Source organism: Mustela erminea, chromosome 7 (genome assembly GCF_009829155.1).
Source record: "Mustela erminea isolate mMusErm1 chromosome 7, mMusErm1.Pri, whole genome shotgun sequence".
NCBI classification, from domain to species: Eukaryota; Metazoa; Chordata; class Mammalia; order Carnivora; family Mustelidae; genus Mustela; species Mustela erminea.
In genome coordinates, this window is record NC_045620.1 from 91,135,597 (window position 1) to 91,149,587 (window position 13,991).

A 13,991-nucleotide genomic window follows, 5' to 3' on the forward strand; every position below is an offset into this window, starting at 1 on the left:
GCAGCCAGAAGCGGCTGCGCCGGGACCCCACGTTTTCCGCAGAAGGTGGCTTCGATGGGGGAGGGGTCCGCGGCGCCGCCCTGGGGGTGCTGGGGCCGTTGGACCGCGCTTCTCCTGGGGTCTGGGTCTTCCAGACTCCCGGCACCGCCCAGTGCGCTCTCCCTGCCCCAGGCACCTCTACTGCCCACCTTTAATTCAGACCTCTCCGCCTTAGCCCGACCACCCTGGCTGGGCCTGCTACCACGCAGGGCAGATCCCGGGGGAGGGGGAGGGGGTTCTGTGGGTCAGGAACAGAACGGCTGCGCTGCGCTGCTCCTGGGGTATGCGCCACGGTCACTAGGCAGCCTCGTGGGCCTCGCCCTAGGTTGTGCACTGGGCGACCTCCAGCCTGATGCTTGTTCTCCGCCAAGATTGCTTGAGAATATCCCCTCTCTCTGGGCATCCCTAGGGAACCAGGAAAGCTGGCAGTGATTTCTTTCCCAGGACCCAATTTTGCCCTTGAGGATATCATCGAGAATTTGTCCCCAACACAAATCCCATCCCGGACCTAGAGGGGGAGAAAAGAGGCAGAGAGACAGTGGCCTTCGGGTTTGGTTCCTTTCCACCCACCCCAACCCAATCCTCCACCTCACCCTGAGTCCCAACTCTCAACCCCCTACCCCCACCCTGCTTTGAAATTGGATAGGAGAGAAGCCTAGCTCCCTAGCACTTGAGCATCTCGAGGGGCCTTTGCTTAAGGCCTACCCAGCCAGTGAAGCGCGAACAATCTGCCTGGACTGGAAGGAAGTCCACAGAGCTGCAGGGGGGCCCTGAGAGATCAGACATGGTGTTAGGGCTATCAAGCCCATGGCTGAGCTGGGCTTTGGAGGAGGAAAAGGGGAGATGGAATTTCAGGCTATGGGTAGTACTTGGGCAAAGGCCCAGAGATGAGCTTGTGCAGGATTGAGCACCAAAGCTATGAGGGACAGTCTGGCTGCAACAGCACAGAAATCAGCATAGCCTGAGGATTCTCCAATAAATGAGGCTGATGGAGACTTTTCTTGACCCCATCTACTCCTGCTAAGAAAAAAGCATTGAACATTTAATATGAGGAAGGATAATTTGTAGACTTGGCTGGTGGCTTTGGAGGACAAGTAAATTTAATAAGGACTGAGGCAGAATAAGCCACTCAAGTCAAACTACCCTTCTCCCAACATCTTCTCTTCTGTCCCCAACCTCCTGAATTTTTTTCCTCCTCCAGAAAGTCTTCTTTGGTTGAGCAAGTGAGAAATCACTTCTTCTAAAACCTAAATGATAACAGCTTCTATTAGCCAAGTGCCAAGCATCACACTAATCATTCCATGCATATCATTCAATTGTCCTAATAAATCTGTTAAATACACATTATTATTATTCCTACTTTACAGATGGGGAAGCTAAAGTTCAGAGCCCAGTGAATGGCACAGTCAGGATGTGAACTCAAGTCCATGAACTCTAAAGTCTGCACTTAAACACAGTGCCCTCCTTCTACCCTTTTGCTGTATTAAGCTTACTGGACGCTCCTCTGCCAAAGTACAGTTTCCCCAAATCCACCTGCTTTTGCAGAGAACCAAAAATGTCCATATATTGTCTTGATTCTAACTTTGTCCTGGTGATGTTTTTCTGTCCTCAAACTATGCTTCCTATGAATATGCAAAAACAATCCAGGGCATGCCTATGTATGTATGTATGTGCTTTTGTGCATATGTATATGCATGAAGGCCCATAGCTGTGCACATGCACATGTGTGCATGTGTGAGTACACATACAGGTGAATACACGCATGTGTACACATGCGGGTAGATGCTGTGCGTGTATGAATGTGTCTCGGTGAATGCACGTGTGTATGTGTGTGTGCATGTACGTGTGGGATGTGCACATGTATACGCACATGCACATATGTGTGTGTGCATGTGCGCATGTGTGCTTATGCTACATTTCACAGACAACAGTTCCTGCTTGGTTGTTATGGGAACCACAGTTCTAAAAATGTTAAACTGAATCCCACTCCATGTGGGCCCGAGAAACCAAAAGAGAGAGAAATGAGTGGCAGACACATCTGGGGTCCAGAGCTGAGGTACAGAATCATGGGCTCAGCCAGAATTGGACAGACACAGACCAGCCAGAATTATGGTCCCACTCATGACACCCCCATGGCTTGGAGCAGGACCTCAGTCCTGCTTCTGCCCATTTCTCCCTCCTGATCTTTTCTCAGCTTCATGCTCTCTAAACACCTGCTTTCCTTCCTTTTTCCCCCTTCTCTTTTCCCTTCTCCCTTTAGCACTTTAAATCTTTTTTTGGGGGGAACCAATCCACTCAATAATTAAACACTTAAGGGGTGCATGGGTGGCTCAGTGGGTTAAAGCCTCTGCCTTCAGCTCGGGTCATGATCCCAGGGTCCAGGATGGAGCAACGTATCAGGCTCTCTGCTCAGCAGTGAGCCTGCTTCTCCCCTCCCCTCTCTCCCTGCCCACCTCTCTGCCTACTTGTGATCTCTGTCTGTCAAATAAATAAATAATCTAAAAAAAAAATTAAGCACTTAAGTGTGCTGGGGAGTGGGCATGATGATATGGAGCCCGCATATGTGGATCAGACGTGGTCTCTGCTCTTGAAGGAGCTCAAGTGTGGGACAATTTGGATAATACACAAGGGGAGAGGAGAGAGCAAAAGGAGAGAAGACAGAGGATGGAAGATGAATCTGGTTCAGATATGGAAGGCTTTAACTGCAGTGTTATTTTTTTGTTGGAAGGTGGAAGCTGTGGTCATTTTGGGATACAACACCATGAGTGCTTTAGGGAAGTTGTATCAGTAGTGATATGCAATGTGGAGTGGAGGGAGAGAGATCACAGGAAGCAGTTTGGTACAGTACAGGCTTGTCTCAAACAGGGCACAGGAGTTGGGGGGATGAGGGAAGAAATAGCAGGCATACCGAGTTGCTTTGTCAAAATCTCCCACTTCATCAAGATTCTTAATTACTCTTCCCTGTATCTCTATGATGAAAGTCAAGACTAGAATGACCTTTGTTACTCATGTATGTGTTGAATACTTCCAGTATATTGGAAAGGAAAAAAGGTGGGAACCACTGGTCTGGCATATGGTAAATGCTCAATGGTTGTGGAATGACTAGATATGCAGGAGAAATGCTAGTCTTGGAACTGGAAGGCCCAGGTTCAAGGTCCACTTCAGTCTCTCACTCTCTGTGTGTCCTTAAGAAAATCCCCATATCTTTCAGGCCTCAGTTTCTTTCTCTATACATAGAGGGGTTAGAAAAGATGTTCTTATAAATTCCTTCCAACTACATGTTATGTGATTCTATGTGATTGTCATATCCATGGTGTTTGTGTATGTGCAGGGAGGGGCATGGGCTGAGATGCTGGCAATAGGCACAGAGAAGATAAACATGGAAAATGTTTCACTAAAGGAACCAACATATTCAGGCTTCAGTTTCAATCAGTATTGTGGAATAGATAAACCAAAGACCCTCCTGCTACAGAATATGTGGACTGACTCACAAAATATAACAGACCTCTGAAATGCTTAACCAAAAATGCAATCAAGGAGAGAAAATCTATATGGACCAAAACTGGGCATAGAACTGGGGGACCAAGAAATATAAGCATGGGATGTGCTGTGAGTAACCCCAGGAGGTATGGGGAGGGAGGTTTATTTCTTGCCTATGCTGACCTGGGCCCCATTTGGGGGAGTTCCCTTGAGGATGCATAACTATATGTGTTAGGGTTTGAACTCACAACCCCTGTGTGATACAGGAAACCCAGGTAAAGAAATTAACAAAGAGACTGATCTTCATTATTTGGTATTCTTGGGATGCACGGCACAAGCAAATGCAGAACTGCTCAGGAAAAACATACCCTCAACCCAGGCCACAGAGTATTATTGCCCAGGTAAATGCCCACTGAAGGTGAACTCACAGCTAAAAATCACACTACATAAAAGGAAACAATGTACCAGGGATGAGAGCAGATAAGACCCTGAAGATCTTCAGTAAGATCCAACAGTTGTTTTTTTTTTAAAGATTTTATTTATTTACTTGACAGACAGAGATCACAAGTAGGCAGAGAAAGAGGGGGAAGCAGGCACCCTCCTGAGCAGAGGGCCTGATGCAGGGCTCGATCCCAGGACCCTGAGATCGTGACCTGAGCCGAAGGCAGAGACTTAACCCACTGAACCACCCAGGTGCCCCAGTAAGATCCAACAGTTCTGAGTGACAGCCTGGATATAGGAGAAGGAGGGGTCAAGGATGAATCCCACAGAAGAACTGTAAGTCATTCAGGTGAGTCTAGGGACCCAAACAAATGATAGTCATCATTAGCAGAAACTGGGTGTGTAGATGAATGATACGGTTTTAGACAGTATTTTAAATGGCAGTGAGACACCCACACGGAGTTGTTCATTAATCTGACCAAGGAGTTACACCTGGGGCAGATACTTGGGTTGGCTGGCTTAGAAGTCATTTAAGCAACAGTAATCGCTAAAGGCCTGGAAATGAATGTGCTTTCCAAGACAAGTGTTGAAATAGGGAAGGTGAGAGCTAGGAGCGATGTCTGGGAAAACACCCTCATTATGAGGGCTAGATGACGAAGAGGAGCAAGTAAGATAAGAGCTCTCTGTTCGTCCCTGATTCTGTGGGGGTCTTGGGTTTGGGTAGATTTTCTGATGATTTTATTTAAATTCTTTCCATCTCTGACATTAACATTCTCTTCCCTCACAATCCCTAGGGGAAGCTCTGGCATATGGAACAGTTTCCCTTGGGAATACTATGAGGAGCTTTTCAGCTGGGAGTTCTAGAACTGGGCTGGGCTCTGGCCCCAGCACCATGACTAAATCACTTCTGTGGGGGTCAATTTTCCCGTCTGTGATGTTTAGGCCTAGGTGTGTGTTTGAGGACAAGATGGGGCACAATAGAGCTGATGGTACTTGATAGAATGATGTTAAAGAGGGCAAGGGTGACATGGTTAGACACCACCCACCCACAGCCTGTCTGCCCTTCCTTCTTTGTTTAGGTTGTATGGTTTGCAACCAGTTGCTTGAAATCTGGGCCTTTATGCTCTACATTACCTTACTCTGCATGGAAAGTGAAGTCAGGTGGTCCATGCCTATAAGTGAGAGGTGTGGTCACTTAAATAGGAAGCTGATAAAAATCACCATTATCTTTTGTGTCTGTGAATCTACAAGTTACCTATTGTAATGCCTGATGGTCCATCATTTGAGCCTCTTTACAGGGTTAAACATTGCCCTCTGCAGGCTACTCTTAAAATGTTAAGTCTTCTAGAAGAGGTAATGTGGAGTCCTTTACCACAAACTGTTCTAGTAAATATGAGATACTCGGATCACATGAAAGCACTTAACACCTGAGGGGAGAAATGGATGGAATTCTCTGAGTTGATTATTTTGTCTCTGGTCAACTGAACACTGGGGTGGAAGGTGAGCATGTCTGACAGTGAAGGGACAAAGAAGCCAAAGGATCCGCAGCCAGACTGATCCGGCATCACAGGGCTGTAAGGCACTCTTAACTCAAGAACAGCTCAGCTTGAAGGAGAAAAGAATGAAGCCTGCAGACAGGCCCTATCTTTTCCTTAGCAGAAAGGAATTACTGGGGAGGAGAGAGAGGGTGAACAGCAGACTTCTAATATTCCAGAGTCTGCTCAAGGTGGCCAGAAATCTTTTGAGTTGGGAGTTCAGGGAGTAAAGGGGGACCAAGTTGCAACCATTCCCCATCTTCCCCACCTCCCACCCCAAGCCATGAAGGGTTCACCTGGAAGGAGAGTTAGGGAAAAGCGACTATGGCAGGTGCATGGCTGGATGGTAAAGGGGCTGCTGCCACCTAAACAAGATCGTTTGGGAGCAACTAACATGACTGTGAGAATCTGGCAAGCACCTCGTGTGGCTTGGCTCTGCCCATCCATGGTCTGGCTGAATGCTAAGTCCCGTTTGGCCCTGACAGCCCCTTTTTCTCATACAGATGCACAGCCACTGGCTGGAGCTTCTGTGATACCTAATACTTCGGTTGTTCACAGACAGCTCTGCCATACTGCAGTCCTCCATTGTCATGGCTACTGCCTGGGCCTCCTCTAGTTCCCAAATCTATCTCACTTGTGGGTAGGAAGCCTTTCCAAACAGCACTATTAAGGTGAGGTGCCACCATTCTGGGGTTGGTAAAAAAAAAAATTACTGGCTTTGGAGCCAGACAGATCTGAGTTTGACCCCGTCACTTAATAGCCAGGTTACCCAGCAAGTTACCTACTTTGCTCCTTCATCTTTGAAATGGAATATATGTTGCTGCATTTAGAATTGTGGAGATTTAGGATAATATATCTCCAAATGTTTAACACCTCAACATCTCAATCACTCTCAAGTTTCAGAAAAAACTTTGAGCTCTTAGGTCAGTTGTGATTAAATGCATTTGTTAATTCAGTACATATTTATTGAATGCCTAGTACGTGCCACAGTGCCTGACAGTAGCTGCGTAATGATCCTTTTGCCTGAATATCTCCTTTCTTTTCTGGCACATATTCTCCTGGGGGAGTGACTGGGGGGAAAGGGTCAGGAGCTTAGATGGCAGATTCAGTAAGCTTTTAGCACAATAATTTTAATTGCAAAAATAAACAGTTTTGTCAACTGCTCGAGAGTAGCGTCTGCTTTACAAAAATTAACAACAACAAAAGGAAATAACCCCAAAGCAAAACGTTACATCCAATGGCTGCTGGAAACGACATTGCTGTACAAAATCCCGCGCGAGACCGGCTCGGCGCTGCCCCAGCCTGACTCTGGGGGTTCTAATGAGGGGCGTGGGGCGTGCGCCAAGTTAGTTACAAAAGGCTATCTTGAGTCCCATGGAAGTGCCTACTCAGTGGGTGGCCTGAGAGGACTTCTTCAAAGAGCGGCGGACGCGGGCGTCAGCGCCGGGGACCGCAGGAGCTGTCCACGGAGCTGGTGCTGAACGAGGCGTGAACGACGGGCACTTCAAGGGAACTGGAAGTGGGACCAGAACCCGGCCCCGAGACGTGCCGGAAAAGGGGTGGGTGGGGGGTCGGGCCAGGTCTCCTCTTTCGTGCCGGGCGGCAGCCTCAATCTACAAACCCATTTCCCCCTCACAGGGCGGCGAAAGAGAGGCCCAAAGAGTAAAAGCCAAGGCCCTTGAGCCGCTCCTCCGCGCGCGCCTTCTGCTTGAGGTGCACCTTGCTGTGCCTTTTCTTCTCATCACTGCGCGCGAAGCGGCGGCCGCACACGTCGCAGGCAAAGGGTTTCTCACCCGTGTGAGTGCGCACGTGGGTGGTAAGGTGGTCGCTTCGGCTGAAGTTGCGGAGGCAGATGCGGCACTGGAAGGGCTTGTGGCCGGTGTGGATGCGCAGGTGGCGGTTGAGCTCGTCGGAGCGCGCAAAGCTGCGCACACAGCTCTCCACTGGGCAAGCAAAGGCCTTGGCGTGAGGCCGCGGGCAGAAGCAGCGCGCGCTGCACTTGCCGCCCCGGCGCCCCTTGCGCCGCGCCTTGGTGGGTGGGAATGGGGCCGGCGGCGGTGGCCCCGGAGGCTCGGCCACGCCACTGCTCCCAGTGATGTCTGCCACCAGAGGTTTCGGGAAGTCCGCCGCGGTGCTGCGAAGGCCCAGGGGAGAAACCTGAGCCTGAGTACCCGCCAGAAACTCTCCACCGTCGCCGCTACTCCCCCCATCCCCACTAGGAGGGGTCAGGAGACCCGGGAGGCCCTCGGCCACCTCTCCTAAGTCACCTGCGGCCAGCGGATAAGCGTCGTAAGACCCCGTGGGGTAGAGTCTGTTGGCGGGACCGGCTGGCAGCTCCGCCGGGCAGCTAATGGACAGCAGGTCTTCAATCTTTGCCCCCATCGAGGGGAAACGGGCGTCGGGGGCGGCCTGGTAGCCTCCCTGTGACCCACAGCTCCCTGGGGCTCCAGCTGAGAGCAGCTCCCAGGGAGCGTAGGGGCCTTTGAAGGCCGAGGCAGTGTCCAGCGCAGGGGAGGCCGGAGGCGCCCGGAGGCCTGGCTTGACGTCGGGCGGGGAGAGCTGAGGCTCATACAGGCACTGTGAGGGGGCGCCTGCCGAGGGTGAGGCTTCCCAGAACGCCTCTGGGAAGGCGGCAGCGCCCAGATCCGGGGAGTAAAGGTCCGGGGGACCCGGCAGCAAGGCGTCGGGGCCTGCGGAAAAAGAGGCGTCCAGCGGAGACCGGGATGCTGCCGCCTCAGGGCCGGGGAAAGGTGCCAGACCCAGGATGCCCGACATGAGGTTGAAGAGTGCCTCCGGATCGTGCGGGTGTTCGGGTACTGCTTGGATGAAGAAGCTACCGCTGTAGCTGAGGCCAGGAGGGGGCGTGGGTGCAGGCCCCTCCAGGAAGCAGGAATCGGCTAAGTCCCCCCCGGCGCTGCAGCTGCTCAAAGCCCAGCTCAAGAAGTCGCCTGCTGAGGAGGGAGCAGGAATCAGCTCCGGGCACATCAAAGGACGCGCCTCAGAGTCTGAAAGCCCCTACCCCGAAACCCTGGGGGCGCACCGACACATAAAAGGTGCTTTTTGCACATTCTGATCCAGCTGGAGCCCGAATACGCCCAAGACGCACACACAAACATGCACACGAAAACACACGTGCACAGGCAAAAGGACGCCCTGATAAACCCACAGGTTCCTGCGGAGGCGCTGGCGGTACAGAGGGGCTGGGGATGGGGTGCGCACCTCAGGACCCCGGAGCCTCCTACCACCTCTACCCCCCACAGCTCTACAGTCCGGGTCCCTGTCTGTTCTCAGGCACCATGCGCCCCCGCTCTGCGTCGCCGTCTGAGCACCCTCCGCCGCTCTCCTTACCTCCGGGGTAGCCGGCAGTCGCCGGCGCGTCCCTACCGGGCAGCCGGGACAATTCAGTGCTGGGTTCCGCGCAACAGCCCTCGGTGGACTTGACCAGAAGCGCGTCGGGGCCGGAAAACTCGCTAAGGTGAAGCATGGCGCGGCGGCGGCTGCGGGGCGCCGGGGGCCTCGCCCGATGGGCTTGGCTGCGCGCGGGTGACGGGGAGGCCAGCTGTTGCGGTGCCCTGTGCCTCACAGACCCAAGCACCCGGGCTCCTGGCTCCAGGTGCTCACCTTTGGGAAAGGGAACTGGGGGCCGAGGCGCCTTTGCTCGCCGGGACCTGCCTCGGGCGGCGGCTCCTCGCTTCTCCAAAGCGCAGCCGGGCTCCCCCGATCCGCGGCCCCCCCCACTTATATAGCAGCGGCCGCGCTGGCTCCGGGCTTCCGACTCCCCGGGCCACTGCCATTTCGGGAGGCCCCGGCCCTGCCGCCGTGACGTAAATGCCCAAACATGGACACAGGATGTGTGCCGGGGACTCCCGAAAAGGAAAGCTCGGCCTGTGACGTCGCCGCCGCCGCCGCCGGGCGCGCGCCGCTGCGTGCGCGCGCGCTCCCTGAGCGTGGAACCCCGTGCGCGCCGGGGCCGCTGGGGCACTAGCTGGGGTGCTGCGCTGCGTGGGGCCCCGCGTTCCGTTAGCGCCCTTCCCTCCTGCAGGCAGAGACCAGCGGTCAGCGAGGAAAAGTCCCTTGGGCTTTGGGATTCCACAGTTCGAGATTCGAATCCGCTCTCTGCCACTTAGTACCTATGTCATTTAATTTCCCTGAATGTCAGTTTCCTCACCTGTGAAATGGAGCCATACATATCTCCTTCGTAAGTTTACTGTAAAGAATAATTGGGTTAGAGCGTATTAAATTCTATGGACGAGGACACAGAATTCTTGCCATTATTCACTATTTGCTCCCTCTTGTGGTTTTTTGTTTTTTTTTTTTGTTTGTTTTTTTTTTTGCGTTTTCCCCCTTTTGTTTGTTCTAGGAAAAATAACTTAATTCAGTTAAAAAGGACGATAACGCTTGCTACTGATGAGAGAAGTACATTAGTACAGAAGAGTATATTCTAAACTGAAAATAAGTCTCTTTTTCCTACCCATCTACATCTTGAGGTAGCAACATCTAAGTTTCCTGTGTATTCTTTCAGGAAAAAAAATGCATATGTGAGCATACACTCTGCCTTGCAATATAATCTTTCCCCATTTATAATAGTTGAGATTTTGCTCCGTGTATGGACATAAGGAGTGAGGCCATTCTTTTCTAAGGCTGCATAGTACTCCATTGTGAGGGAGGTCCGTAAATCCCCTATCCACGAGCATGTAGAAAGCTTCCAACCTCTAGATTTTACCAATGTTGTTGTAATCAACGTTCTTAATTATATAAATGTGAATATATCTGTGGGATAAATTCCAATAAGTGTAGTTCTGGGTCAAGGGTATGTAAAATTTTGATAGGCAACAAGCAAATTGCCCTCCATAGAAGTGAGGCCAATTTCTGCTCCTTCCCCGGTCACCTTCCGGGTATGAGATGTTTCCACAGACTTTTTTCTGCCTTTGTATAAATGACTTTTACGCTAAGGATGTTGTTCCCAGCAACACACAGAGAATCCACAGGATATATTTCTCTGGAATCAGCACCTGGAATGATTGGGTTTCTTACGTGGGGAAAATATCCCTGTCTTAACGAGGTTGTGCATCTTGGCTGCAGCAGATCAGTCAATTCCAGCAAAGAAGCCTGCCTGCTCTCCTGATCTCATCTCTATTCCACTGTGGTTTCCCCTCTCTTACTTTCTCATTCTCTTTAAAAATCTTTCATTTAATTTTGGGTTTATAGCTTATTTGCCTCCTTTCTGGAACAAAATTAGGGGATTAGATAAATACTTGGGATAGCATGTTTTTCTTTACAAAGAGCATCAATTCTTGGGAGCTGGAAAGTGGGGAGGGCAGAGCTGGGGTTCCCCATTTATTTATTTATTTGCCAGCGATTGAGACAGAGAGCACAAGCAGGGGGAGCGACAGACAGAGGGAGAAGGAGGCTCCCCACTGAGCAAGGAGCCCAATGCAGGACTTGACACCAGGGGGGTTCCTTTTTCTTTCTCTGTTTTCCTAGGAATGGAAACAAAGCCACTCAGGGGTGACAGGCTACAGCATGGTTTGCCATGTATCTCCCAGCCTCCTTTGTGCATTGGTACTCTCCTTTTATAGAGAGTGCCAAGAATGTCCCAACCCCACCAAATTCTCAGGCCTTTTATCCTGTTTCCAATATCCAAAAATTCATTCATTCATTTTCTCAGCGTTCATTCATGCAGTACTCATTCCTTAAGTGCTTACAATGAGGTCCAGAAGGTAGATTTTAGTTTTGAGTCTACCAGGACCCTAAGACCCATCTCCATCCCGAGTTGCCCCAACACCACCCTCCAATGACCTTATAAGTATGTTCACAGAATATGTTGTCACATAATCACCTGCAAAAACTGCTGATACACTTGTCTTCATCTTCTCCCCATTTCCGGAAATCCTACAAAGCTTTTCAAGAGTCATGCTTGTGCAGCATGTTCCAACAAATGCCACAGATGTACTAATTCTATGTCACCTACACATATGTTTGCATGTAGGAAGTGAAAGATCCCAGCACATGTCTGTAAGGATTAAACACACAGAACACTATTTCAGACCTGGGGATTGATTGTAATCCAAATGTATCTCCAAGGCCAGGTGAGCCCACACCAGACACGCAGGGCACACATGTCTCAAATCCATTCTGGCATCTTGCTGCCTGGGAGGGAGAAGGAGTGGAGGGGTTTGGCTAGGCCAGTGTCCAGGGCTCCCCAGGTTGCCCCGTCGGGCCAGATTGGCCAGCCCCAGGTTCCCCATCCCTTCTGCTGTTCTTCCCTCTGCCACAGCATTCCTCCTCCTTCTTAGTCATAGATAATTCCCCTACTCCTCTGGCAAGTTCCCAGGTCTTTGCACTCTCTGCCAAGGGCTATTGGTCTAGGTCCGTGTTAAGACAAGGGTCCAAGTCATTGCAATTTCTTCTTGTTACAGGCCAGACCTTTGGGCAAAGAATGAATAGGAGAGGAAATGGGGAATACAGCTTGTGTTCTGGGCGTGGGCTGAACCATTCACCTTCACTGGACACACACACACACACACACACACACTCTCCCATGTGGGGTGGTTACCTCTGGAGGGTAATTGCATCTGCATTTGGTTCCTTGAGGAGGAGGAAGGACTATAAAGAGAAAGGGCCTTTGTAGCTCTTCCCAGCTCAGTCCCTCTTATCCCTAAATTTTAATATCTCTAAAAGAGATTCTGGGCCCAGATAGAATAAAGGTCTTTGGGAGGGGATGGAAGAAAGAGGAACTTAGACCCATGAGTTCAATTTTTTTTTTTAAGAATTTATTTATTTGTTTGACAGAGAGAGATCACAAGTAGGCAGAGAGGCAGGCAGAGAGAGAAAGGAGGAAGCAGGCTCCCTGTTGAGCAGAGAGCCCGATGTGGAATTCGATCCCAGGACCCTGGGATCATGACCTGAGCCGAAGGCAGTGGCTTAACCCACTGAGCCACCCAGGCACCCCCATGAGTTCAATTTTAATTCACACTTTAAATATAAAAACACAAGCAGGAAGGAAAAAAAGGGAAATCATATACTTTGAGCACCTTACAAACGGATCATTTAATCATCCCAAAGCTCTATGGAATAAAGAATTGGAGACCTCTTTCACAGATGAAAAAACAGACTAAATAAAGTTAAATAACTTGCTCAAGACCTAGCTTTTAAAAAAAAGATTTGGTTTATTCTTTTTCTTTCTTTTTAAAATTTTATTTATTTATTTGACAGAGGGAGAGCACAAGCAGGGGGAGTGACAGGCAGAGGGAGAGAGAAGCAGGCAGAGCCTGATGTGTGGATTGAGCCCAGGACCCTGGGATCATGACCTGAGCCAAAGGCAGATGCTTCACCAACTGAGCCACCCAGGTGCCCCTAAGTACCACACTTCTATTCAGTGGTAGGACTGAGAGTCAAACCCAGTCTAGTCTACTCCACAAGATAATTGAAAAGATTATTCATTTTACAAAAGGATTCATTCTAGGGTGGCCTAGGTGGAGGCTCTTCCTCCAGCTTTTCAAGTAGAGTATGAGGTACAAATTCGATCTGGCTGGTGTCCTTCCCTGCAAGTATTCCCTGGAGTGGCCACCATGGCTAGAAACACTGTGGGTCATATCAGATATGTGTTAAGGAGGAACACATGCAAGGTCCTTGGGAATTACTGTGGAAGTTGGTGGTGGTGGGAGTGTGTGTGTGCATGTGTTTGTGCATGTGGCCTTGGGGAGGATGAGAGGAAATTTCTAATTTCCATGGGAAAAGGTTGGGGAAGGAGAGTTTACCTTCTGGACAAGCACGGAACTGACAATTACTGAATGAATGAATGAATGAATGAATGGAAAAATTCATTCATCAAATGTTCATTGAGCACTGCGCAGGCCCTTGGGACGATGATGCAGACAGATGCTGTAGTGGGAAAGACTGGAAACTCTGGATCCAGGGTGGGAGGAGGGAGAAGAGGGGGATGGGGAGGAGTGAGCCTCCATTTTCTCTCTTCTGGGAAGGGCCCAGCCCCTGTCATCATTCTGATAATGCTTCTGCCCCCTCCTCCACCCCCCACCTTGATCTTTCTGCTCTAAATATCATTGTGTTCAAATAATAGTGTATATATTTAAAAAGACTCCAAGAAGACAGCTGCCTCAGAGTATTAATCATGAAGAGGCCAGCACTCAGTCTCCATGGCGACTCCTGACAGAGCTGAGGAGCAGCTCCACCTTCCACTTCCTGGGGCCATGGAGATGCGGGGGACACAGTATCCCGGTGCACCCTTCTCTTTCCTCTCTGCCTCTCCTTTCTTCCTCCTTCCTCCCCTTTCTTCTCTCCCCACCCTGCCTCTCCATTCACTTCCTTTTTCTCTTCCTAAAGGATTTATTTAAAAGCAAGGACAGAAGCAGGATCTAGCTATCAGACTAACAAGGAACAAGGCCAATGAGGCTGCAGCAGAGATGAAATTTGCCTCCAATTACCACCTCTGGAGAACACAACTCCCCTCCCCAAGCCCCTCCACCTTCCACCACA

At 50.3% G+C, this 13,991-nt stretch overlaps 1 protein-coding gene across 2 annotated transcripts; it reads right to left on the minus strand.

Moving 5' to 3' along the window:
* Positions 1-4,177: 4,177 nt before the first annotated feature.
* On the minus strand, positions 4,178-9,297 carry EGR4 (early growth response 4). 2 transcript variants are annotated; one of them, XM_032352466.1, is made up of 2 exons: positions 8,844-9,297; positions 4,178-8,446 (listed from the first exon to the last, which is right to left on the minus strand). In XM_032352466.1, exons 1-2 carry the CDS (start codon positions 8,977-8,979, stop codon positions 7,128-7,130), a joined length of 1,455 nt encoding a protein of 484 aa, XP_032208357.1. In that variant the 5' UTR covers positions 8,980-9,297; the 3' UTR covers positions 4,178-7,127. The 2 variants fall into 2 exon arrangements, with proteins under 2 accessions (XP_032208357.1, XP_032208356.1); XM_032352465.1 differs by having other exon boundaries at positions 4,178-8,443; positions 8,844-9,046.
* Between the last annotated feature and the right edge of the window lie 4,694 nt (positions 9,298-13,991).